Source organism: Diceros bicornis, chromosome 39 (genome assembly GCF_020826845.1).
Source record: "Diceros bicornis minor isolate mBicDic1 chromosome 39, mDicBic1.mat.cur, whole genome shotgun sequence".
Classification (NCBI taxonomy): domain Eukaryota; kingdom Metazoa; phylum Chordata; class Mammalia; order Perissodactyla; family Rhinocerotidae; genus Diceros; species Diceros bicornis.
In genome coordinates, this window is record NC_080778.1 from 9,425,425 (window position 1) to 9,452,466 (window position 27,042).

The window sequence follows — 27,042 nt, forward strand, 5'->3', positions numbered from 1 at the left end:
CCATCAGCCAGGGGATCAAGTTTAAGCTCATCAGCGGTATGTCATGTTGAAAGCATGTGCCCCTGACATGATGAGAAGGGCACTTCACCTCTGTGGTTGTCCTCCCAAACCCATAACTCCAATCAAACCTTGACAGAAATACCAGACAAACCCAAATTGAGGAACAGTCTACAAAATACCTGACTGGTACTCTTTAAAACTGTTCAAGTCATCAAAAAAAAACAAAGTCTGAGAAACTAACAGCCAAGAGGCAGCTAAGGAGACATGATGACTAAATGTAAGGTGGTACCCTGGATGAGATCCAGGAACAGAAAAAGAGCATTAGGGGAAAATGAATGAAATGTGAAGAAAGTACACAGTTTAGTAAATAATAATGTGTCACTATTGGTTCATTAGTTATGACAAATGTACACAGTAATGTAAGATTTAACAATAGTAGAAACTGGGCACAAGACATACAGAAATTTTCTGTACTATCTTTGCAACTGTCTCTAAATGGAAACTATTCTAAAATAAAAAGTGTATTTTAAAATTAACTAATTTAATGACACTATATGGAACACTTCCATGATACTGCTGAGTAAATCTGGTGTTACTGTACAGGTATAAAAGACTAGCAGCCAGGACTAAACGAAAAATGTAACATTAATTATAAAATTAAGCAATTCTTTATCACTATAACTGATGATTGTGGTTGTAAAAAAATTTTAAATGGTAGATGAGGAAATGCCATTTAAAATAGTGCCTTCCAAAACTGGGAGATGCATCAGATTTCTACTTACGTTTTTCATCAGCTGTATAATTTGTGAAACAGTAATGAAGAATTTCATTGTAACAGTATTAACTGCTACCTTTAGGTACTGAATACTGACCATCTGCTAGGCACTATGCTAAACATCACACATAATCTCATTTAATCCTTGCCAGAGCTTTATGGCACCATTTTAGGATTCTTTGCCCAGAAGGCCAATTCTCATTGATTATGAGAGGTACTCATTATCAAATACCTATTACATACTAGGCGCTCAACTAGGCATCTGACAACTGTTATCCTCGCAGGTACCATCACAACCCCTGTGGTAGAGAACAGGAAAACGAGTTGTAAAGGTAACTTGTCCGCTCCCCTGGAAAGCGTCTGGGCCAGAACCAGAGTCCTGGTCTAACTCCAAGGCCCAGGACCCTCCCACCCTCAGCCCACCACACCTCCCAGGTCACTGGGATGTCTGCCCTCTCCCAGTAGCAGGCACAGAGGATTACTCCTTCTGAGGAATGAGGCCCCTAATGGCTGGAGAGAAAGCTTGGGGGACAGTTCAGAGATCTAGTTCTCTGGTCAGCTCTAGAGCTCACATCTTTGGTGAAGTGTTTTAACCACTCGAAGTCTAAATTTCCTCACCTATAAATAAAGGGGTAGCCTGGATAAGATGCTGAGTCTAAATTCAGGTCTCGGGAGACAGCTTGGCTACAATTTAAATGAGAAAAAAAAAAGTAAGGATTTTGCTTTGCCTCCTTATTTCTGCATATCCAATCAAAGGTCTAACTCAAATCCTCTCTCCTTCAGATAGCTACTTACCCTCCCCACCAAATATAAGAACTACACCCTGCCTTCGCTGGAACACCAATTTACTGTTCCTCCAATAGAGCACTCATCAGATCAGGCTGGTGTTTCCCTTCACTTCATGTTAATCTGTTTGTGTTTATGTCTAAAAAAAGAGTATAAAACTACCCCTAGAGTCATTATGAATTAACAACTTTTTCACTGAGAACAGGATTTTGTCTAAGAAATGAGATAGAAGATGATGTAAAAATTTTAAATGTATGTTATTGTGTTTTATTCACTTTTGGTTTTTCGTTTCTTAGATCTTGATTCTAATGACTTACTCATTTACAGTTGAAAATACACATTAACTGGTTCATACCTCATTGTGTGTGCACGTGTGTCAACTACACTGTTAGCTCCTCGAGGACAGTAACTGTGTCCCTCATTCAACAATGGCCCTACTGGACTAGTGCTGTGCTAGGAGCTGAGGAAAAATACATTACTGAACATGAGGGGCCAGCAACCCTGCCCTCACGGAGCTTTCAATCTGTAGAAAGAACTAGATGTTCAGCATATAAGTACACACACAAAAGTCTTCAAAGTGTAGTTCTGAAATATGCTATAAGGAATGTTACAAAGCATACCAGTAGACAGGATCTGGCCTGGAGAATCGGGAGGATGATAACAAAGATGACTCTTCAAAGAAGGAACATTTAAATGGAGACTCAAAAGCTCTGAAGGCACTGACTGGAAGAGGGAGGGGAAAAGTGGTTGAGACAGAAGGAACAGCACATCGAAGGATCTGAGACTGAAGAGCACTTGACTCATTTGAGAAACTGAAAGGCCATGATGACCCAGGGCAGAGTGGGCAGAGCGAGCGAGAGCACCCAAAGGAGCAGGCAGTCGTCAGGTTATGCTGTGCCCTTCGTCCTAACAGAAAGGCACAGGCACGAAGGGCACTAAGTGGGGGAGGGACACGGGTGGACCTATCTTTCTCTTCAATGTACTTACCATATCACCTTACACTCATAGACAGGCACATGGATATACACAATTTTCTAACACTATGACTTTTTCACACACAAAGCTTCTCAACTCTTCAATCTTGAAGTCAACCTAAACAACTATTCTGTCTATACCATTCCAATAAACAAGACCAATTCACTTGCCAGGAGCCAGAAGAGAAAAAGAACTGTTCACTTGAGAGGAACAATGCCTTTACGAATTATGAAATCCTTAAAAATGACAAGTTAACATCTACAAAGTAAAACATTACCCAACATCAAAGATGTAATTAAAGATACACACACACAGTTTGTCCCATGAAAAATATAACTTTCTTCTAATTAAAAGCTATGTAAACTGGGAAAAAATTTAAATGGGGCTGAAAAAAATTTTAGAAGAAAAAGTAAAAGCTCATATTTTTAATTTTATAGTTTTCTTCACTAAGAAGAACATAATTGGTAATTGTGACTGCATAAATAAAGCCAATGTGAAATTTACTGGAACTGTGGGGCCTAAAGTCCCGTGTATTCCAAATATAAACCCCACATACAATTTCAGAAAAGAAATGTCTCATAGTATATAATTAAATGCCACATGTACAAAATATAGGGAACCCAAAAACATAGTTAAACTATCAAAACTATCTTACTTTATATCTCCATCATGGGGACTATGAGTTCCCTGAAACTGAGTGTAAATTTTTATCATGTGCGTTTTTCAGAGTCAAGAATCCAGTTTTCACCAGATTCTCAAATGCAGTTTATGAACCAAAAAAAAGTTAAGAAGCACTGACTTAGACAATATTTACCACACATTTAGCAGGGTTCTCCTTCCAAAATATCTCATCCCAACACATATTAGATGCTCAAAGGATAAAGGTGTCAGATGTATAGCTAATTCAAAATCAATGCCCAAGCTACAAGGTCACTTCCACGCTAGCCAAGAACAGAGACAACCCCCTCCCAAACACATACACTAGCTTTACACAAAACTGATTTAAAAATCACATAAACGCCAAGAAGTTAACCAAATAAGAGTAATTTTCAATCTTTTGTAACACGCTGTTGTTTTATGTTTGGAATGACACTGTCCTCCACACTCCCTGTAAAAGTGGTTAATTAAAATAAATTAACATTGGGCCGGCCCCATGGCTTAGCGGTTAAGTGCGAGCGCTCCACTGCTGGCGGCCCGGGGTTCGGATCCCGGGCGCGCACCGACGCACCGCTTCTCCGGCCATGCTGAGGCCGCGTCCCACATACAGCAACTAGAAGGCTGTGCAACTACGACATACAACTATCTACTGGAGCTTTGGGGGAAAAAAATAAATAAAAATAAATAAATAAAAAATAATTTAAAAAAATAAACATTAATTTAGCAACATGGTTAATTTGGGAATAACCAGAAAAAAAATCCTTACATGGTTCATAATCAAGGCTATAACTAAATTCAATAAAGGCAAAACCTTCTGGAAAAAAAGGTTTTAAGTAAACATGGACACAATGGCTTGGCTAATGAGAGAAAAGGAGATACATCTTTTATAAGCTTACATAGAAAATGGTATTTTTCCAGAAAATGAGTCAAATTATTTTCCCTTAATTTCGTGTGTTGGACTTTCTAGCTTTAAAGAAACGGAAGAAAATTTAAAAGAAAAGATTTAACTATGTGAACATTTAAAACGTCAATATATATTTAAAAAAATAATAATAACTAAGCCATATTAAAAGTAAAGCTAGAGGGGCTGGCCCAGTGGCGTAGTGGTTAAGTTTGTGTGCTCCACTTCAGCAGCCCGGAGTTCACAAGTTAGGATCCCAGGTACAGACCTACGCACCGCTTATCAAGCCATGCTGTGGCAGGCATCCCACATATAAAATAGAGGAAGATGGGCACAGATATTAGCTCAGGGCTAATCTTCCTCACCAAAAAAAAAAAAAAAAAGTTAAACTGGAGAAAAAACATTGTCCTTAATGTATAAAAGCTTTATTAAAACTGGCAAGAAAACCCTAAGATACCAACAGGAAAATAAGTAAAGACTATAAAAAGGTAATTCACAAAATATATTTAAATAGCAATAAAACATGAAAATGGTTCCACCTATGCTAGTATCCAGACACTCAAATTAAAACAAGATAACTCTTTCTGGCCTATTCCATTAGCAAAGACTTTCCGTAATACTCAAAGCTAGAAAGAATATAGTAAGGTAAGCACTATTTGTGGCCTATACATTTTGTACAATCTTTCCAGAAGGAAATGTTTAATAATAGAAAGTAAAACTCTTAAAAGCATTCAAACTCCTTTGGAATTCTATGTTCAGGAGATGATTTTACAAGAGCAGACAGAGTTGTGTACCAAGAGGTACACTGCAGTGCTATCTAGAATGGTAAGAACCTGGTAATAACTTAAATCATTTATGGTATAACCATAAAATGGAATATGATGGAGCCACTTAAAAAGGATGTTTTAATATTTTCATTAACGTGGCAAATGCTCACAATATGTCCAGATAATATATCATGCCCACTTCGGCCTAAAGGGACATCTTCCCACCCCTGTATAATTTACTTGGCAATTAATCATTCCTGTAATCTCTCTTATTGCTACAATAAACTCTTATTTAAATCCTTCCCCACACCCTTTCTCATTTATGCCTAAGGAGACAGCATACAAACAGAGACCCAGACTCTGAAGAGTAACAAATACAGGTGAGTCCCGGCTCCAGGTACTCTGAACTAATACACCTCTTAAAGACTCCTTTTCCTCATCTGAAAATGCACATCTATTTTACAAGTTCACTGTAATCTTTATATAAGACATGTTATACCACTTGAATGACAGCACACAGGTAGAGAATAGATGTAAATTTATTACCATTTCTGCACCAGACCATGAACTAGAAAAGTTTACCTTCTCTCTTCTCCTTAACTAGATTATAATTTCCTTGGAGGCAGGGCATCTTTTATATTATGCTTATATAGAATAAAAGCATTATTTGCCTGGGGGAGTACAGGAATATTCACAAGATAAGTGCCATTTGAAATGACTCCAACAGAATAGAGAGGAAAGGGCAGTTGACACACAGGAACCAATCTACACAAAGGCAAGGAATTGAGAAAGAACACAGCATGTTCAGGAACGGGGAAGATGTTCAGTGTGGATGGAGACTCTAATTCTAGAAGGGAAGGGGTTCAGTAGGTCTCTTTGGCCTGGACCTCAAACTTAAAGCAGCCTCAAATCTGGCTTCTGTTGAGTGGCAAATGTGTAGAGGGAGGCAGTAGAGGCAGTATAAGGTCTCTTCACAAATGTGACTTGAACTGAAATTCATGGCCTCCCTAATTCCTGCTAAATCTGAGGGTGGGGAGATCTCCAACTCAGAAAGCTCCCTGGATCTAATCAATACTCTTAGAGGGCCTGGTAGCTCAGCAGAGCCCATGTCTATTTTATCCACCACTGCAGCCCCATGGTCTTGGCCTAGCTTTGCATGACACATGGTAAGCACTTAATACATGAGTGAGCCTGCAAGGGAAAAGAATAAATGGTACAGGAGGTTTACTGGGTAAGACAGGATGAAGCAATGAGCCGTACTACTAATCACTACAATTAAGATGGAGTTTTTAAATTTCATTCAGAGAGTCAAGATAATGATTCTCCTTTTTCAGCAATCATTCCTCAATACACACATATTCCTTTCAAACATAAACACCTAGATATTAAACACCTAGATATTCAAAGAGCCAAATAAAACTCTGAGGGCTTCTGTTACAAAGTAAAAGCTCAATGTTGGGGCTGAACCTTCATGGCAAATGCTTCCGATATTTCCAGAAGTATTTTCCCAGATTTATTTCTGACGCCCTACTTCTTCAGGTAACTGAGTATAATCAAACAGTTTCTAAATTACTTATTTTAGTTCAAGACATGATATCCAAAATTAAGTGTGTGATTAGGGGATGGGAGTACTGAAAGGGAACCAATACAGGGCTGCTACCGTTTTACTTTGCCAAGTAAAGATATTGAAAATATATAAACCTATTGTCACCATCATCTCCAAAAACATACAATTTAACCCTGGAAAGTAAGTTTAACTTTATGGAAAAAAAATCACCACACTGTCATTTTATCAAGTCACTGCAGGCTGCTAACTTTAGTGCCTATTTGGGAACCTCTCATTAAAGGAGTCGATTTGATTCATGCACCAGAGAAACTTACCTCAAAAGCATTTTACTTTCAAAATCTCCCTAAGTCTTTCGTTCTCGGAGCCTAGCAGGACAATGAAGGCGTACTCTGAGTAAGAAAGTACGTTTTCCACCACCTCCTCTTTCCCTCTGGATCTCTACCTCATGGTGCCCACTCTCACCTCTCCGTGCTTCTCTTCATTCATCACTCTCCCACGAGCACCTCTGGAATTACATCCCAGTGAAGGGTCTAAGCAGAGCCACCAGAGCGTCCAAGTTCTCACTCTGGCGGCTGCTTCTGGTACTCTAAGGATCCTCCACTCCAAAGAACCCTGAGGACCAAGAGGCACAAAAAGCACCACCAAAGCCACACCAAAGAATCTCACAGCCTTCAATGAACCCTAACTCGAAAGCTCCAGAGCAGTGAATTCAAAGCTACTTAAAATGCTTTCTATCAGACACCTACACATGGCAGCATAAGCTCTCTTTTAAACTCTCCAGATAATTAAACTGTTAGTGTCTGAGTATTTAACAAGGGTTAAGGATTTAATGGATCAAAATGACTTTTATTCATATTGAATTTTTAAGGCTGCCTATTTGGGAAAAAAATACATACTGTTTTAACTTAAGAAATATAGGGAAAAAATAGCCTAAAATAAAGATAATTTCTAATCAAATGCTACTTGAGCCTAGTTATCAAATACTACTTAAGACTATTTACTATGCAACTACTTTAAGAAATATTTTTAAAACAGGTCATAACAAACCAAAAAATATTGTAAAGATCCAGTCTTATGAGGTTCCAATTACATCCACATACAAATGTATTCATTCATTTACCAACCACATCCTAGGCATCTCCTGTGGTAGACACAATACCAGGCACTTCTGAGAGAAAAAGAACATCTAAGATCATAGTTACTACCCTGAAGTAGTTCACAGTCAAAACAAGAAGATATATGAACAATTTTTAAAACACAATAGGAAGAAATGTAAGTAACTAATTGACATAAGACAGAGCTCAACCTCACAAGTAATCAAAACACTGGAAAAGACTTAAACATTATCATTGTAATGGCAAGAACAAACTCATATATTCCTCGTGAAAACTGGCACAAATTTTCTGAAGAGCATTTGGCAATATAAACGAAAGATCTTTAAAATTATGCATACTCCAAAAGATGGAAGCAACCCAAGTGTTCATGGATAGATGAATGGACAAACAAAATGTAGTATATACATACAATGGAATATTATTCAGCCTTAAAAAGGAAATTCTGACACATGCTACAACATGGATGAAGCTCGAGGACATTTTGCTAAGTGAAGTCAGTCAGTCACAAAAAGACAAATACTGTATGATTCCACATACATGAGGTACCTAGAATAGGCAAAATCAGAGACCAGAAAGTAGAAGGGGGTGGGGGGTGGGGCTGAGGGAGGGAGGATGGGGAGTTGTTATTTAATGGACAGAGTCTCAGTTTTGCAAGATGAAGAGAGTTCTGGAGATCTGTTGCACAACTGTGTGAATGAATGTACTTAAACACTAAACTGTACACTTAAAAATGGTTACGATAGGAAAAAAAACCTGAATGAATAAATACACTGATATAGTTACACAATAGAGTATTTTACAGCAACAAGAATAAAAGAACCACTACCACCCAAAACAACACAGATGAAACTCATAAACATCACGTTGCATGAAAGATCTAAAGTACCAGTAAGTGTCAGGGTACTGAGGAGAGGTGGGGTAGTAACCACGCGGGGGCAAGAAGGGATTTCTAGGATGCTGCTCATGTTCCATTTCTTCACATGGGTGATCTTTATAAGGGTACGTTCACTTTTGGATAATTTATCAGGCTACACGTTTCATATATATACAAATGTCCGTGTTACATTATATAACATATAAATATTACACAAAATTTTAAAATAGAAAAACCTGAAAGGAACCTACCAGGTCCTGCCTAACTGGTCAACTGGCCTCTCTTTCATCTCTGTATTATCAAATTCTGTCCACAACTTGTACAGTTGCCTCTATTATATATACAAATTCAATATGTAAAATTCTGTACTTAAAGAATAATAGATTATAACTAAATATATATAGATGCATACTCTTTGATATAGCAGTTACATTTCCATGATTTTATTCTAATAAAACATCTTAGATATACATAAAGATTGAGCTCAAAAGAATGCTCATAACAACGTTGTTTATAATAGAAAAAGAAATGGAAACACCCTAAGTCCAACCAAGGACGGGTTAAATTAATTAAGATCACAGCTTCCTGGAATAGAAACCTCAGAATAACACTCAATGCGAGTCAGTACTCAGTTGCTATAACAGAGGTTCCTACTGGCAGACCCAGATTATGCCAAATATTACGTAATAAAAATCCCTATATTCCACTTTCTACCCTATCCCACTTTCAACTATCCACTTTCTTTTTACTCTTTGTGAATTGACCACGATTATGTGAAGGAAGCCAGCAACTTCCCTCATATATATATATATATTATATACATGTGATATACATATCACATATATATCAGATTAAGCTTAAAAATAGCAAGAGTCAAGGCTTTCCCATATTTCACTAATTTTAAACGCAGTGCACGCGCTCTGCTGCTCGTGGCCCAGGTTCCGATCCAAGCGCACACCGACGCACGGCTTGTCAGGCCATGCTGTGGCGGCATCGCATATAAAGCAGAAGAAGATGGGCACGGATGTTAGCCCAGGGCCAATCTTCCTCAGCAAAAAGAGGATTGGCATGGATGTTAGCTCAGGGCTGATGTTCCTCACAAAAAAAATAAATAAAACGCACATTTTTACCACATTTTAACATCTCTGACATTGCACTGTTTCCTACAACTGATATAAAAAGCATTGTGTCATAGTTTAATCGCAGCATTTTTTCCTTAGGGATATACAAAATTATAGTGCATCTTACAATCAGTGGCATCTTATATTTGATGAACTATTACTCTTTAAAAGCCCAATTTCAAGATGTTAAATGAGCATAAGACAGCTAGAAATGAAGTCCATTCAAGAGCAAAAGCACCAAAATAAATATGAACCAAAGCAATTTTTAAAAGATAAAACTTTCTTTACAGATTTTCATAAGGATTATGTCCAGATATTTACAATCAAATAAATTACTTCAAAATATTTGATACAAATGAAGATACTCAACATGATAAAGGACACAGTGAGTGGGGCACTTACACACATCCCTTGGGATAAATGGTGAACTTTATCTGAGCCCTGCGCTCCTGGAAGAGAGCAATGAGTAAGAAATTCCCCTACCCTTCTGTGTTCTGAGAAATGTCTAACCTAAAGGGCCGCCATGTCCTTCTTGCATGATATGAGGTAAGACTCACCTCCATCTTCCTCCACGATTCCCATGTTTCATACAACAAGTTTTCTCCCTCTTCTTTGAGACATTCTCCATTAATGAACGTTTTTTACACTGCAATCGCCTGAATAGTATGTCCTTGATTATTTAAGAAAACAAGTTTCTCATTTAGGAAAGGTTCTTTACAATCATGTTACGCCTTCTATGTTGACTTTTAAAACCTTTATTGTCACTTTGGTTAAATATATATCCAAGTATTATTTCTTGGTAATCCATCTTCCTATCTTAAAGTGTTTAAATCTCCTGACAACTTTTGATATTTTGCCTTCCCAAAATCAAATCCTACATGACATCTTTTATACCTAAAACCATCTTGAAGACTTCCCAGAGGGCTCCTGGAAAATCACAAAGGATTTGTTCTCTCGCCTTGTAAAGCGAGAGGTGCTAGAAATAATTAAGTTTATTTGATGCTATCAAATCAGAGATGTTTAGACATCCTAGGCTGAACTTGTGGGTATGATGTGATAAATATTTCAGAAACGGTTTGCCGTATAGGAAGTTTGTAGAGAACTGTCAATGCCCTCACCGTCCCTGATACTTCTCTTTATCAGAGTGCTGGAGCCACTGTGCTCGATATTAGACCACACACAGCACAGTGTTCTCAGGCATAATTCAGTTATGTTGGTTGCATGTTCACTTGGTTGCAACTTCTTTCATTTGCATCTAGGATCTTCTAGGCCGGTGGTTCTCAACTGGAAATTCACATCACTTACCTACAGAGTTTTATTAATATACACAGATGTTTAGGACCTAACTCCAGACTTACACAATCTCTTTACTTGATATCCTTCCGATGTTCTTGGTATATTCTAACTATATGTTTGGTATATTCTTAGTATGTTTTATCAAGACAATTATATGTTACATCTGAAGACCTTTTTTCTCTATAAAGATTATGTTTTTCATTTTCGTAAATTAGACACAATATCCACTCTTTCTTGACAATAGAGTTAATCACTATGTTTACAAATATTCTGTCTAAAAAAATTTTAGATTGACTTTCATCTTGTTTTGCATGTCACAGAAACAATCAAATTTTCTTTCTTTTTTTTTTTTTTGTGAGGAAGATCAGCCCTGAGCTAACATCCATGCCAATCATCCTCTTTTTGCTGAGGAAGACTGGCCCTGGGCTAACATTCGTGCCCATCTTCCTCCACTTTATATGGGACACCGCCACAGCATGGCCTGACAAGCGGTGCCTCGGTACACGCCCCGGATCCAAACCCGGGCTGCCAGCAGCGGAGCGTGCGCACTTAACCTCTACGCCACGTGGCCGGCCCCCAAATTTTCTTATCAAGTGCCCTAATCTTGTAATGAATCCTTAAGAGATATTTCATTTTTTAAAATTATAAGTAATACATTAACCAGAGCCACTTTAGGTTTCCCATCACATATGGACAGGTTGCAGTTTTACTCCACTGCTTCCCCGATAGTACCCGCAATGAGCTACAAGCCAGAGGGCCTGTCTTCCACAAGAAGGGCTGTCTCAGAGCCCACAGGAAGGGGCTATGCCAGGTGCTTTGGGTACAGGCTTCCGATGGCACGTTTAAACAACTCGGAGACCATCCCAGTGGACTGAGTCAGGATTTCTAGAACTCTAGTCAAGAGGATGGATTCATGAGACTGCTAACCGAACATCATGCACCATGAGAACCATATAAGACTAAATGAACCCATGAAGGATGACTGTGGGTTTTGTTTGGAATACTGTTGCTGTATTAATGTTTTATTTTCTGGATATGTAAGAAATCTTTCTCTTTTCTCTTAAACTACCTGTAACTCAAGACAATTTAGCAGACCATGCTTCTGTAACTGAGAGTGTCCAGTGTATTGTGTCTTTCACACTGGCGTGAGTGTAACAACTTAGCACCTTTCTAAAAAGAAATGTCGCAGCGTGTCTCAAGTCTTAAAACTCTAAATATCTTATGACCTAGTAATCTATCTTAAAGAAATAATCTAAAATAATGAAAAGTTTACATAAAGATTTTTATCAAGTCATTAGTAAGAAGTGGAAACATATAATTTAAGAACAATTAGTTAAATTATGATATACACATAAAGATGAATATTGTTTGTAATTAAACATGTTTTCAACATGGGAAAGCGCTCATGATATGGCAGCTTCTAAAGATAAACTGTGTGGAGGAAAAAAATATATATATCTATATTTATAGATATATATATATCTATAAATATATCTCACACACACACAGAGATAAAGCCCTGGAAAGAAAGATGCCAAAATGTTAATGGTAACTATTTTTAGATGGTACGATTATAATTGGTTATTTTCTTCTTTATACTTTTCATATTTTTCAGATATTTCTACCACAGACATGTGTTGCTTTTATAACCAGAGCGATTTCTAACTGATTAAATTAGTTTTGTTAATCGGGTGCATTTCATTTGCTTTTCCACGGCAATAGCTAGATCAATCTGGAAAATATTACCCTTAAATACAGTGTAAAATATTTTTAAAAATGAAAACAGTATTAATCTAAGTTGTAAAGACATGTCAACTTAAACAACTAAAATGAACTTCCGAAGAAAAAGCCTGAGCTGTGCCTATTGACCTAAACAAGTCATTCCATCAGCAGTGTTACACCTCTGACGTTAGGAGCATCATTTATGACCCTCCAAAGGCCAGTGAGAATTTCAAACACCTTTAGGAATAACATGTAAAATAAATTAAAATTGAAGCAAAGAGGGACTTGGGAAAAGCCATGCCCCAAAAACTTTTCTCCCTTCTATGACATCTGCAGACACAGCAAAAATGTTTCCTGAGTAATGCAGATTATTGCAGCTATTTTAAAAAGTATCTAACCTCAAAGCATATCTGACGGCTTTTTAAAAAATTAATTACGATGGACTTCTCCCCTTTTCATGCTAAACCATAAAGGAAGGAAGAAAAGAGAAACGTTAATAATGATAGCTAATACTTAATGAGCACATTATATAAAAGGTTATTATTTCAGTTAATCTTAATAACAACCTAGGCACTAGGTGTTATTATTATTTGTTTCCAAATAAGAAAACTGAGTTTGAGAGAGGTTAAATAACTTTCCCAAAATCACACCGCTAGTAATCAAAAGGTAAGATTCAAAGCCTGTCTAATACCCAAACCTGTGCTCTAACCAACATTTTCCCTGCCTCCTTCATCTAACAGTAACGGCGGAGAGCCTACTAATTGTCAGACACCGCACCAGGAACTGGGATACAAAAGCAAGCAAAACAATGTCTCTGCCCTCATGGAGTCTACCCTCGACTGAAGGCAAAAGACAGTAAACAAACATTCACAGGAATATGTAACAACAAATGGTGACATGCTCCATGGTGGAAAACTACAGGGACTATAAGGAGTTACAACAGAAGGAGCTAATTTAATCTAGGGGGAAGGGGGAAGGAGAAAGAGGTCAAGGGAAGGTTGACCTGAGAAGCAATGTCTAAGAGAAGATGTGGAGGAGGAGGGAGAATTAACAGGGTGAAGAAAGAAGGGCAAAGGACAACACTCCAGGCCATCTTTTTCTTAAAAATATACCTCACTGCACTGAAAACTGCTGCAGACAGACAGACACACAGACAGACAGACACACACACACACACACACACACACACACACACACACACACACACACCAGGGGAAAATGGTTTCCTTTTTTTTTCTTGAGGATCGCTCTATTTCAAAAAATTTAAATATCAGTATTTTACAGAAAAATGAATAAACTACCTAAGGTACTCATATATTCCAACCCCAATTTTAATCCTAAATCCTAATCTAGGATGTAATCCTAATCTAAAATTAATCCTAAATTTTAAACTCATCTTTACAATTCTTGTGTTTAAGGATAAGCACCCAAGAGAGCAACCTTGAAAGATAAGGATAAAGATGCATTCTTCTTATTCTTGCCTTTGGGAAATAACGCTGTTTTCAAGGAAGAACTATTCAGATCCTAACCTTGCCTAGCTTCTTCAAAATTCCTTTTGATCATTTAGTGGGTAAGCATCGCACTTGTCCTCCTGACTCAATCTCAAGGGACAAAGTACAGGAGCATCTTTTTTTATTTTTGGTAGAGCCATGTTTTTCAAAGTGAGGGTCACAATCCATTTGTGAGTAATAAAATCAATTTAATGGGTCATGATGAACAACTTTTCTTAATAGAACAGAAGAGAACAAGAATTATCAGAGTGCATCAAATATTACAAGGTCAAATATGGTTTCATAAATTTTATTTCAGTTACACAGCATACACATACTGTTGTAAAATGTATTTCTTACTGTAGGTCACAATCACAGCCAGAGTGCCAATATCACTAGGAGCAAACAGAAATTACAATCTTACTGCCTGCTTGAGCTAAAGACTGAACAGAGAAAAGAATAACAAGATATCTAAAAAAGTTTGAGCATTGGCTCCTCTTTATCTGTGAACTTGAAATAAAGTTTCACGAGGAAAAAAGTTGTGTGCAATGAGTTTGGGGGAGATTTCAGGGGTTGTTTGCATTTTCTTTTCCTGAAAATGAATCTTTCATCACTGCTCTCTCCTGTAAAGTCTAATTAATCCAGAAAATATAGTATTCCACAGCTGCTGAGTAACTGTTGACACTGGGCTAGGTAGTCAGGCAGCTGAAGAGCACCGTTAGCTTTGGACCCTAACAAGGGGAGCAGTGTGACATAAGGGAGACCTGGGACCTTAGCTGTGACCTTCGTGAAACCGCAGCCTCTCTAGATTGGTTTTCTCATCTCTAAAATAAAGAACACAATCCAAACGGTTTCCAAGTTCCCTTCCAGCTCTAAACTCTTGTAAGTCTATAAGCAATGGCTGGGAAACTGGACTAAATGAATTAAGAGTCCTATCACCCATAAGAATTCATTAGTAAGTGCTTAATTCCTTATTTGAAGAAGAACTAAATACTTAAACATTCAAAAAACTAACTCTCAAAATTTTATGAGAAAACCAAGTTGTATTTGGGGTTTTTTTTTTATGTTCCTACATAAAAAATTTATGTTCCCACGTATTTATGTTCCTACTTAAAAAGACTTTAGGATTTTTAATGGTACAATAAAAATAATGCATGTATTAAATTTTCTCCCAAAATATTTCCACTGAAAGACTAAAAAGGTTGACAATCTCTATTAATTTTACATCTCTAAACTAGGTGTCCTCTAATAAGCCCTATTCAGAACATTCTACAGTTCAGCAGTATCCTCAAATAGCCTGCTCACATGCAAAAAAAAACCTCTCCACTGAAAACATCAAATCTCATCAGCTTTAAAGCTTAGTATCCACTTTTCTCCACAGAAGGTTTAGTTCTTCTGGAATTATGCTGAAATGAAATCCACTTATGAAACACTTTTGATAGAATGCCTAATATATTCTTAATAGCTTTCCCTACCACTTAAGAAATATTTGGCATCCACGTGATTCATGAGACTAATACTCCTACCGATGTCTGCAAAATATGACAAATGGATGTTCTTATAGGTCAAAAACAAATTTTCATTTTGCCTATGCTGTTGGTGAACAAACTTCTAAACGCAAACTGCACTCCACTACATGAGTGCGAAGTCTGTGGGAAATATAAGAATGTACCTACCACACCTACTTTCCAGAGGAATAATGTTCCTTTTAAAATACAGCAATTTCAAATACGCCTCTGAAAAAGGGGGAAAGCATTTTAACGTAACATACTTGTTGAGAATACAGTTACAGATTCTAAATAATATTCTATAAATATAAAAGGGCATCATAAAGCAAGTCTTTTGCTTGTTTTGTTACTGCTGGTGTTACTAATTTACAAATTCTGTTACCCAGGATGAACTAAATAATTAAAGAAAATCAGCTCAATACAGTCAGCTCAGATAGTTCATAGATATTAAAAATAAATTTTAAAAAAGAAAATTTAAGTTAATTTAAAATCTGGCAACAATATTCTCTTTATATGACATATGGAATCTTATCAATTTCAATTTTAGTAACAATTCAAAGAAAGGAAACAAAATTATAAATATACAAGAATTTGGGCTATATAATTAGCTTTTTATTATAAAATAAAAACATATAACATGTTCATTATAAAAAATTTTAGGAAAAATTAGTATGTATCCTTTTAATCTTTTTTCTACGCACATATATACTTTTTCTTAAATGGGATCATACTGAGCATTAGTTAGGATTTTAAGACACCCAACTAAAATTATTAATAGTCTAAGCAAAAAGAGAGAATTTATTAACTCACATATCAAATCAAGAGAAAAATGGGGGTGAACCTAGCATAAAAGGAAACTGGCCAAGGACCTCTTCTGGCCTCTCTGTTCTTCTCTGGGGATTAACGTCATTGTCTGAGACCAAACTACTTCTCCATGAGACTGTGACTACAGCTTCAGCAAGCTAGCTCTAGGCCCAGGACTCCACAGTATATATTTTGATCATTAAAAAGAGCATTTCTCTCTCCCAGCTTCAATTTGAAAAATCCCAGGAAAGAACCCCAATGGCCTGGCTTGGGTTAAGTGCCCATCCTTACAGCCAGGAGTGTGTAAGAAAAGGGCAGCTGCAATCCGAATCATGAAGCTCGAGTCAAGAGAGAGGCCAGAATGGAGGAGAGGGGAGATGGAGGCGAGACAGACATAGCTGGTGGAGATACATACATGATCTGAGCAGTCATCTCAAATTCTGACTACCATCTTCTGCAAATACAGTTTTATAACCTGCTTTTTTCATTGAACACAGTGGTAGGTATGTATATATCACAGAAGTACTTGACAATCTTAGATACTCAGGTCTCACTTATCTATAAGGACTTCTCTAGAAGGATTTATATCAAAGGATTTTCCCATGTCACTGAATATTCCTTAAAAACATGGTTTTTTTTTTTGTTAGGAAGAGCAGCCCTGAGCTAACATCTGATACCAATCCTCCTCCTTTTTTTTTTTTTTCCCACTGAGGAAGATTGGCCCTGAGCTAACATCTGTGCTCATCTTCCTCTACTTTATATGGGACGCCGCCACAGCGTGGCTCAACAAGCAATGCGTCGGTGTGCGCCCGGCGTCTGAACTAGTGAACCCCGGGCCGCCGCAGCGGAGTGTGCGCACTTAACCGCATGCGCCACCAGGCCGGCCCCCAAAAACATGGTTTTTAATAGCTGCACAGAATTCTAATGTGGTTCTAAATATTTTAAATTTAATTTTATGACTAAATCCAGAAAAACCACATACCATCATCATCTTTTTTGAACACAATACTCACAAGAGTCAAAAAGTATTTTACGAAAGCACCAACCACTGACCTCTTTGCCACACCTTTTCAGAAACGATGCCAAAGGATTCTTTGCGGGGGGGGGGGGGGGGGGGGCGGCGGCAGGGGGTGAATTATGGGGAAGGTGGAGACAGCTGATCCTCTGAGCCTTACCATTAGTAAACATCTACCATTGAGGGTTATCTAAACAAATGTCTTTAGGGACAAAGATACAGTATACCTCAAAAAAAAGCAGGAAGAGCAAGGTTTGTCATAACATAATTAAGACTGAAGATTAATAACAAACACACTATAACCCAACCATCTGAGGGAAGTCAGCGACAAGAGAAAAAAAAAGTAGCCTGTGTGACGTCTCTCGAAAGGAAAACCCAAGAGTAAGACTCTGTCACATGCCTCTCATACTAGAAGCAGAGGGGACGTCTGAGAGGGACGTGAGCCAACCTGCCTGGTCTGTTAACATTAGTCACTAAGATCATGCAACTAACTTCCCTTGCTGATGTCATGCTTACCAATCAATCTCTTGATTACACTTTGGCTTTCTAAAGGTAAGAGAACACACTGACCCACCAGGTGTAGACAAAGCTGAATAGGAGCTGAAGCACAGGACCTGGACCTTGTTTACTTCATCCTGCCAAGGGAAAGCCAGCTTATAAAGATCCACAGCAGTGAGAGGCCAGACCCCTTTTCTGACATCTCTTCTATTTTCTCTTTAAAGAAACTATTTCCAATGGCCTACTGATTGGCAACATGAAAGTGTCTTTAAAAAGAATACATACCACCTGGGCAAATGAGACGGCTGAGACAACCAGAACTCTATGAGTAAAAAAGATCACTGAGGAATGAGGAATTACTAAGTAACAGGAAGTTATTAAGGCAAATGTATCCAGTAAGCAGTCAAGATCTTATATCCCCTATTTCAGTAGAGCTCAGAACAAGATTTACAAGACACCAAGAGAACACATGTGAAGGAAGTAGAAGCAACTTCTAACATCATGACAATTAAAGGGAACCACAAAGTCCTTCTTGAGAGACAAGTCGTCCCCATTTCTGAACGTGAGGGAGCTTCTGCCATCACTGGAGCCCTTTGTTACTGCTGCGTGGTCACTGCTGCTCCGCCTAGAGCCGCCCCCGCCCATGGTATCTACTGTTGTAATGGTCTCAAGCCACGCCCAGCACTGACGCTGCCGCCAGCCTGCAGCTGCACCCAAGGCAGACTTTGCTAGGGAGAATAGGTGACATCCAGTGTCAAGACTGTCAAGCAGGCTCAAAGGGAACATTCAAGTTGAGAGAGAGATCAAATAGCCTAGGAGTGATAGGATATGCAAGTACTTTTTTAGTAGTGAAACCCATTTTTTCAAATGAACTTACACAAACCATATCATATAAAGCAAATAATATGGTCATTGGTAAAAAAAAGTTATTTTTAAGTTCATGTAACATGTACTTTACAAGGTCAATAAGTGAGAACCATGAGGCTATTTTTAACATAAATATTTCAAATGAAAGGTTAGTAGAGAGCAGTCTTTTTTTTTTTTTGTGAGGAAGATCAGCCCTGAGCTAACATCCAATGCCAATCCTCCTCTTTTTGCCAAGGAAGATTGGCCCTGGGCTAATATCCGTGCCCACCTTCCTCCACTTTATATGGGAGGCCGCCACAGCACGGCTTGACAAGTGGTGCGGTGGTGCGTGCCCCAGATGCGCGCCTGGGAGCCGAACCTGCAAACCCTCGGGCCTCGGAAGCGGAGTGCACACTTAACTGCTGCACCACCTGGCCGGCCCTGGGAGCGGTATCAGCCTTAACACCCAAGTTCTATTTTTAAGTTCAGATTCAAGAAATTATAAAAGTAAATTGTTCCAAATTAGTTTCAATAGCTCTGCTTGTCATCTCAGGATCCTCCTACAACTCATCCCGAAGCTTGTAAAAGAAATTATAAGGAATGTAAAAGAAATTATAAGGAATGTTTACTTCTAAGTTTAATCACTAACGATAACAACTGCTATGCTTATCAAGAGTTCTGTTTTTTTTGTTGGGAGGAAGATCAGCCCTGAGCTAACATCTGATGCCAATCCTCCTCTTTTTACTGAGAAAGACTGGCCCTGAGCTAACATCCGTGCCCATCTTCCTCTACTTTATATGGGACGCCGCCACAGCATGGCTCCACACGCAGTGTGTCAGTGCGCACCCGGGATCCGAACTGGCGAACCCCAGGCCACTGCAGCAGAGCGCGCGCACTTAACCACTTGCGCCACCAGGCCGGCCCCAACCATGAGTTCTTTATCAAAAATAAGGACAAGAAGTATCCACAACTGACAACAAGCAGCAAAACTATCAGAGCACTATCACCTCTCAACCTGTTTTGTGTTCCTCAGTCACTGCCTAACTCTCACGTCAGCATGCACCCAGCAGATGCTCGGGGCTGGCACCCGCTGCAGTGGTGCACTGGCCAACGTGTGTGGGCCTGCATTCTACTCAAGACCTGTGCATTCGAAGTCTTCCTAATCAATGACACACCGACAAAGTACACAAACAAAGACGGCAGACAGAGCTTTACTTGGGTCTGTCCCAAAACTGGTTAACCTGGTAGCACAAATCACCCCATTATTGGTCTGCGACATGTTAAAATGTGGCATCTACCACATTTTGAACATGCTTGTTGAGATTCTTTAAAATGGTTAAAAACATAAATAAAAGAAATTAAACAAACAACTGCAGAACCCCTGAAGCATCTTTTACTAATGATCTACAGTAAGTTTGTTTGAGGTCAGCTCTGTGTATTGAAGAGGTGGTGGTGACAATGAGGGTGTATAAAAGAGAAAATAACAGCTTTGTCAAGTAATCTGTTGCAGAAATTTGCTATTGTAAAATTAACTGCAATGTTGCTAAGAAAAATATTTCTAAGATCTTCTTGTTCTGTGCACTGCTGTTCACTTAAAGTTGGATGAAGCCCATTATCCTAACCTATTTTTATTATAACAAATCAGACAGAAACCTGGTTGAAAAATTAAGGTTTCTTTTTATCATTGGATAAAGTCATTTTTATGGCATATTTCTATTTTTCTCTGTCCTTTTTACTTCTACCTAAGCATGTTCACATCCATTTTTTTCCCAAGGTATAGTTGTACAGAATTATAACTTCTGCCCATTTGGATAATGAAATCACACTACTTCTTCATGGTGGTTAAGGGCATGTAATGTGCAGCCAGATTCACTTCACTACCAGCTGTGAAACCTTGGACAAGATACTTAACCTTTGTGCCTCAGTTTCCTCATCTGTAAAAGACAAATAATAGGACCTACCTCATAGAGTTGTTTTAAGGATTAAATGGGTTAATAGAAGCAAAGAAAATGGCACATTTTAAGCATTCAGTAAGCACTCTCTATTATATATTTTTAAAGAAAAACTTAAAGAAGTCAAAATGCTCAAAGACTACTAACAAATTTATGCAATAAACTTTTTGACAAAACTTCTAAAAATGTTAGATGTATTGAACAAAAAACCAAAATGAATTCTCCTTACACCATGTACCATTATTTAGAGAAGTTTTTCCTTAAAAGCTCACAGGAATATCTCAGAACTACCATAAAGAAAATGAAGAACGACTTTCTTCACAGCTTACAAAAATAAAACAAATCTGTTCGGGCTGACTGGGTCATGACAAACAAGAATGCAGTTCCTGTGTTCAGTTCTAACTACAACTTACAGACTTTGTTTAAAATTTCTTTAAGCAGGAAAAAGAAAGAGGACACTTAACTGCCTTATTCCTGGAACTACAGAGCAAGACAGATGCAGCAGGAGCTGTGCAAGTATTTTCATTAGAGGGGACAGGGGGCAGCAGTTTGCAAGTTTACTCTCGGATGCAAAGGACGGGGGTAAGAGGACATTTGAACAGACAAACGGGCGTATAAGAGGCAAATTCTTAGAGGGTGAGTTTGATCTCCCAAATTTAAAAAATGCCACAAAATTAATTAAGAGTCTCTAAGGAACAGAATGCAACAAACGCTTTGGGTACCAAAGTTCCATCTTAGAGCTTCCTGCAGTGACCAAGTTTTAAACAAATTAATCCTTTAGTTTATGTGCACGTGTGGGCAACAATCTGCACAATGCTACTACCGAAGGCCGGCACAGGGCCCTCGGAAAGAGAAACCACTCTGCCCGTCTGCAGAGACGAAGTGCAGCTTCTTACAGGAGTGACAGCAGACACGCTCTTGGAGGGGGGGCCCAAAGGAGGGCAGGAGGAGAACGGAGGCGAAATAGCCAGTGCCTATCTGCTGCACGAGCGTCTACTTCTTGACTTGAATTGGAGCGGAGCAGCGGGAGCATTTCGTTTAGTAACGATGGAGCAATTGCAGCGCGGCCCCCGTTCAAAAGCTCGCGGCGAGGGAAGGGGTCGCAGTTCCCGCAGGACCGGGGTCCCCACCACGTTCCCAGCCCCGCTGCGCTCCGGGCGAGCAGGGAAGCTGCAGGGAGGTCCAGAAGGCTGGGCGCCCGGGCAGGGGTCCCTCGGCACCCCCGGCCTCCGTGCCCCCGGTCCCGGCGCTGCACCCCGCCCCTCCGGCTCGGCCCCGGAGCCTGGATGCTGCCCTACCACCTGGCGGGAAGCAAAGACTCCCCCCCACGCCCCCTCTGCCTGCCCCCGAGCCAGGGCCCGCACGAGCCCCGCTTTCTGCGCCGGGCCGGCTGCGGCAGCCCCACTCACCTCGCCGCCCGGCAGCGCTCGGGCTCGGGTTCGGGCTCGGGTTCCGGCGGCGGCGGCGGTTCCTCCATGGCGGCGGCGGGGGTGACGGCGGAGGCGGGCGGGGGGACCAGCTCGGCGGCGGCTTCTCTCATCCGTGCACGGAGCCCCGCATGGCCGCGGCGGGCAGGAAGCTGCAGCCTGGCGCGGGTGACTGGAGCGCCGAAGTGCGGGACTGACTCGGCTCCGCCTCCGCCTCTAGCCCGCCGCAGGAGCCGCTCGCGCCGCGGCCATCTTGGAAACGGGGACCGGCCAGCGCCGGGCTACGGCGGGCGGCGAGGGACAAGCCTCCCAGGGCGGCGGCGGCGGCGGCGGCGGCGGCGGCGGCGGCGGCGGGCGCTGGGGCCGACGGGCGGGGAGGGCCGGCGAGGGGCGGGGCGGGGCGGAGGGAGCGGCCCGGGTGGCCGGCGGCGTGGGCGGCCGAGGCGGCGGCGTAGGAGGCACGTCGAGGTCGCGGCGGTTGCCCCGGGGGCCGGGGGTCTTCCCGCCGCCGCCCGGTTTCGCTGGCCGGGAGTGTGCGGTGGGCTGTGCTCCCAGCCGGTCGGCGGTGGGCGTGCACGGAGGACCCGGCAGGAGCAGCCCGGCCGCGGCGGGGCGGCGATTCCTGACTTCTAAGTGCTTTGTAAACTTCACCAAGTGGATCACCGCCAGAGGTGATGCCATCCTCAGAAATAGGGTTGGATGTAACACAGCCACTCACAACTCACCTGCGGGCGTGGAGGCTTCGGAGGACCCGGGATTCCTGGGGGGTCGGGGGGTGCGTTCTCATGAAGGCGCAGTCTTCAGCACACACACCAAACTCGGATCAGTGTTTTTGATCACATCAAAAACAGTGATCTAACCTCAGTATCACAAGGTTGTGTACTGATCTTCCAGAACCGGGCTGGAGTGCTCCTGCACTGAAGGAGAAAAGTTCTAAGACTGCTTCAGAGTTATAGAAATACTGTTGAAATTCCACTGCATCGTGTACTCTTAGAGAGCACTTGAGGCTTCCCAGTTTTACGTTGCAAATATTTACAAAATCTCCCATGGGGTGAAGTTCAGGGTTAATTCAAAAATAGCATCATTTCAAATTAAGTACATTTCTATTCATTCAAATGCGCTGGTTTATAAAACCTCTTTCAGTTGAGCTTGAATATGTAAAATACACGTTTTGGATAAATGTTGGTAAGGAACTGGCCTAGGCAGAAAAATTTAAATATGATTATATTTAAAGGAAATTATCTCTGTTGCGCTCAAAGTATGTTACAGAAATTTCTCCGTAGTTTAAAAACTGCTTCAATCTATTTTCTTTATCATGATAGTCTGTGTTACGTATATAGCCTGATAGTGCTGAATTTCAGAAATGACATTCATTTTATTTATTTAACAACATTCATTCAACAAATAACTTATTAAATGTGTATATGTGCCAGGAACTAGACTAGATGCTGGGCATATAGCAATGAGCAAAACAGACCACGTCTTTTCCTCATAGAGCTAACATCCTAGTTAAGTAAGAGGAACAGACAGAAAACAAAAGAAAAATAAACAAGCAAATCTATAGCTAATCAACAACTGCTATGGAGAAGAGTCAGCCGGGAAAGAGGTTGGAGAGAGGAATGCTGTTTTACCTAGATTGGTCAGGATAAAGTTAAATGATTTGGTCATACCATTATTTCAGAAGAAAATTTGAAATTCAAATAAGAATTTATTATAATTTTCTTCTGAAATAGTGGTATGACCAAATCATTTAACTTCATCCTCACTAACTCAACTTTAAGTATTTTAATGTTTTGAATAAGTCATGGTTCACAAATAATTCCTGAGGACAGTCAGCCTGGGGCCTGTCCTCAGGTCTCCAAGCTTGTAAATCTGTGATATTTGCTACATAGACGAGCATTTGGGAGATGAGCGGTTTATTGTTGTTGCTTTAATTTCCACTTGAGGGTACTGTCTATTTTAGCAGGAACCAAGCAAATTTACATTTAATTAATCATGTAAAGCATCAGGAGTAGAAGTACTAAACTAGTACTAAATATTCAGTTGAAGTGCAGTGAACTTTTTCTTCATTCAAGTTAGTATTGTGTTATGCGTCAGCCTTTCTTGTTATGTGTGTGTTCTCCTATTCTGTGTGACTTCATTTCAGCAGTTCAGTATTGCACATTTCAACATCTGAAGTTATTTCCTTCTTACCCAGACCAGCCTCAAACCTGCCCCTTGCCTATGTTCTCTGACTTGTGCAGCACCCTCCACTCAGTCAGAACTCAGAACCACCACACTCTCGGCCCCCTGACCAATGAGTCCATAATCCTGTCAAATTCTACCTCCTCTCAAATCCCTTCACTTTTCTCCATCCCTACTCATTCAGACCACCGTCATATCCACCTGGATAATTGGAAGGGGACCACCTGGTACCCTTGCCTCTATTGTCTGTCCACTCCCAACCCCATCTTTTCCCACCCTGCAGGCACAATCATCGTTCTGAAGCTCCATCCGGACACGTCACACTCTTACCTAACTCATTTTATTGACACCTCACTGCTGTTAGAAGAAAGTCCGTAATGAACCTTTTTGAGTTCTTCAAATGCTCCACAGCTGGTCCTGCTACTAGAATTGTGCAAAAGGAGTTCCTATTCCATCATGCCACTCTGTCCATCTGGCCAGACCTTTCAGGCCTAAGCCATGCCTGCTTCTTAGGAGGCCATCTCTGACCTGGCTAAGTGCTCCCCCTAGGACAGGGCATTCCAGCAGGCTAAGAATGGCATCTATTCAAATGATAATTTAAAACTATTTGTTCAAAAGAGATAAACTGATTTTATCTTACTAAAATATATATATATATATATATAGTCATGTGCTAATTCATTTCTGTTGTGTGAAGGAAGCTCAGCAAAGTATTTCCCAGCTTTCTGTAATTCTAGTTCTCTTCCTAATTTTCCTTTACAATTTACCGGGCCAGAACCCTGCTTGGAAGGCATATTAGAAGTGAAACCAGGTACCTGAGGGTTACTGTAAATATTCAATAAGATTACCTTCCTACCTCGATATAAAAAGAAGTTAATCTTGTCAATTTGCTGTTTTCCTATTTAACCTGAGGGGTAGGTAACTCAAAGGGCACGAGGATTTATGACCTTGTTTTACAGAATAAAGAGAATGCCTTCAAGGATCACCAGATAACCAGCCCCCTGCTGCTATTGACACCCAGAAGTCAGATTGCCCAGGGGCTTATTGGGAGTAAAAGAAACACAGATTACCCTTTTGTTTCTCTGAAACTCTTCCTGCCACACCCCTTAGCTTTATAAAAATCCCGTGCTTTCTTCTCTTGGGAAGGCGGATTTGAGAGAACCTATGCTCCTGCCTTCTCATCTTGGCCAATTAAAATAAACCTTTCTCCATCTCCAAGCACCAATGTCTCAGTGTTTGGCTTACTGTGCATCGGGCACACCAACTTGAGAATTAAGAGATTCGGTAAGAGAAGTTTTGAATGTTGTATAATCAAATGCACCCCTCTCCTCTCAACAGCACTACACCATCTATTCTTTGATGTTGGTATTCCAACCAACTGTGACGACTGACTTTAAGGGAGCTGACATGCACACACATGCACTGAGGCCACAAAAACACTCTGCAGATAGAGACCAGCATTAGGGAGATGTGTGGCTTCTTGTTGTTGTTTTATTTATTTATTTATTTATTTATTTGTGTGTGTGTGTGTGTGTGTGTGTGTGAGGAATATTAGCCCTGAGCTAACATCTGTTGCCAATCGTCCTCTTTTTGCTGAGGAAGATTGGCCCTGGGCTAACATCCGTGCCCATCTTCCTCTACTTTACATGGGATGCTGCCACACCATGGCTTGACCAGTGGTGCGTCGGTGTGCACTCCAGATCCGAACCTGCGAACCCCGGGCCTCTGAAGCGGAGCACTGGAACTTAACCACTACACCACCGGGCTGGCCCCTTGTTGTTGTTGTTTTAATTTCTACTTGAGGGTACTGCCTATTGCAGGAACCAAACAAATTTACATTTAGCTAATCACGTAAGGCATCATGTGCAGAAACCTAACTTAACTGGTACTAAATACTGAACTGAAGTGCACTGACTTTTTCCCCTACCCAGGCCCTCACAGCACCCACCCCCAGTAGCCCCCAGATTCTTTCTCTACCTTCTTGGATACTATGTGTGCTCCTCTAGGACAGGCACCCCCTTCTGTCATCCACCACTGTGACTCCTAACCACCAGGTGAACAGTCCTGGAGAGAGGGGACCAAGGTTTCGTCTGGGCGTCTCTGGTGCCTGCACAGTGTCCAATACACCAGAGGAACTCAGTAAATACTGTTGCACTCAGGAAGTACATGCTTTTATTTTTAACATTAATTAACTACTATTATAATTAGATTTTTGTATCTAAATTTATCACTGTTTAGCACATGACTGGTCTCATTGCCTTTAATCATGTTCTTAAAAACAATGATAACAAAATCTTCAGAGGATTGCCTCTCGCTGTCTATTCTCAAGACTGAATTCACATAGTCCTTATTAAATTTCTTTACTTTAAAATGAGTTACAAGAGCTTGATTAAAGTTTTACTAAAGAACCTACATAATATTCTTTTTTTTTTTTTTTTGGTGAAGAAGATTAGCCCTGAGCTAACATCTGTTGCCAATCCTCCTCTTTTTGCTGAGGAAGACTGGCCCTGGGCTAACATCTGTGCCCATCTTCCTCTATTTTGTATGTGGGATGCCACCAGAGCATGGCTTGATGAGTGTTGTGTAGGTCCGTGCCCAGGATCCAAACTTGCAAACCTGGGCCACCGAAGCAGAGCACACAAACTTAACCACTACACCACTGGGCCAGCCCTGACATAACTTTCTTAACTTTGCTTACCACTAGTTTCAGGCCCAATTTTGACACATGCTACTGCTGTTATGAAGTCTCAAACTTTATATAT

At 40.4% G+C, this 27,042-nt stretch overlaps 1 protein-coding gene across 8 annotated transcripts in view; it reads right to left on the reverse strand.

Moving 5' to 3' along the window:
- Nucleotides 1–27,042, reverse strand: part of MAP3K4 (mitogen-activated protein kinase kinase kinase 4) — a 151,826-nt gene that overhangs the window by 85,119 nt on the left and 39,665 nt on the right. For 3 of the 8 annotated variants that reach the window (XM_058534036.1, XM_058534037.1, XM_058534034.1), the window contains exon 1: nucleotides 22,079–22,386. The exons of 1 other annotated variant lie outside the window; for it this stretch is intronic. In XM_058534036.1, the coding sequence (XP_058390019.1) occupies nucleotides 22,079–22,209 (131 nt within the window). In that variant the 5' untranslated portion in view covers nucleotides 22,210–22,386. Of the gene's footprint in view, nucleotides 1–22,078; nucleotides 22,392–27,042 lie in introns of those variants that run through there. 4 more of the 8 variants (XM_058534041.1, XM_058534038.1, XM_058534040.1 and 1 more) reach the window with 2 other exon arrangements.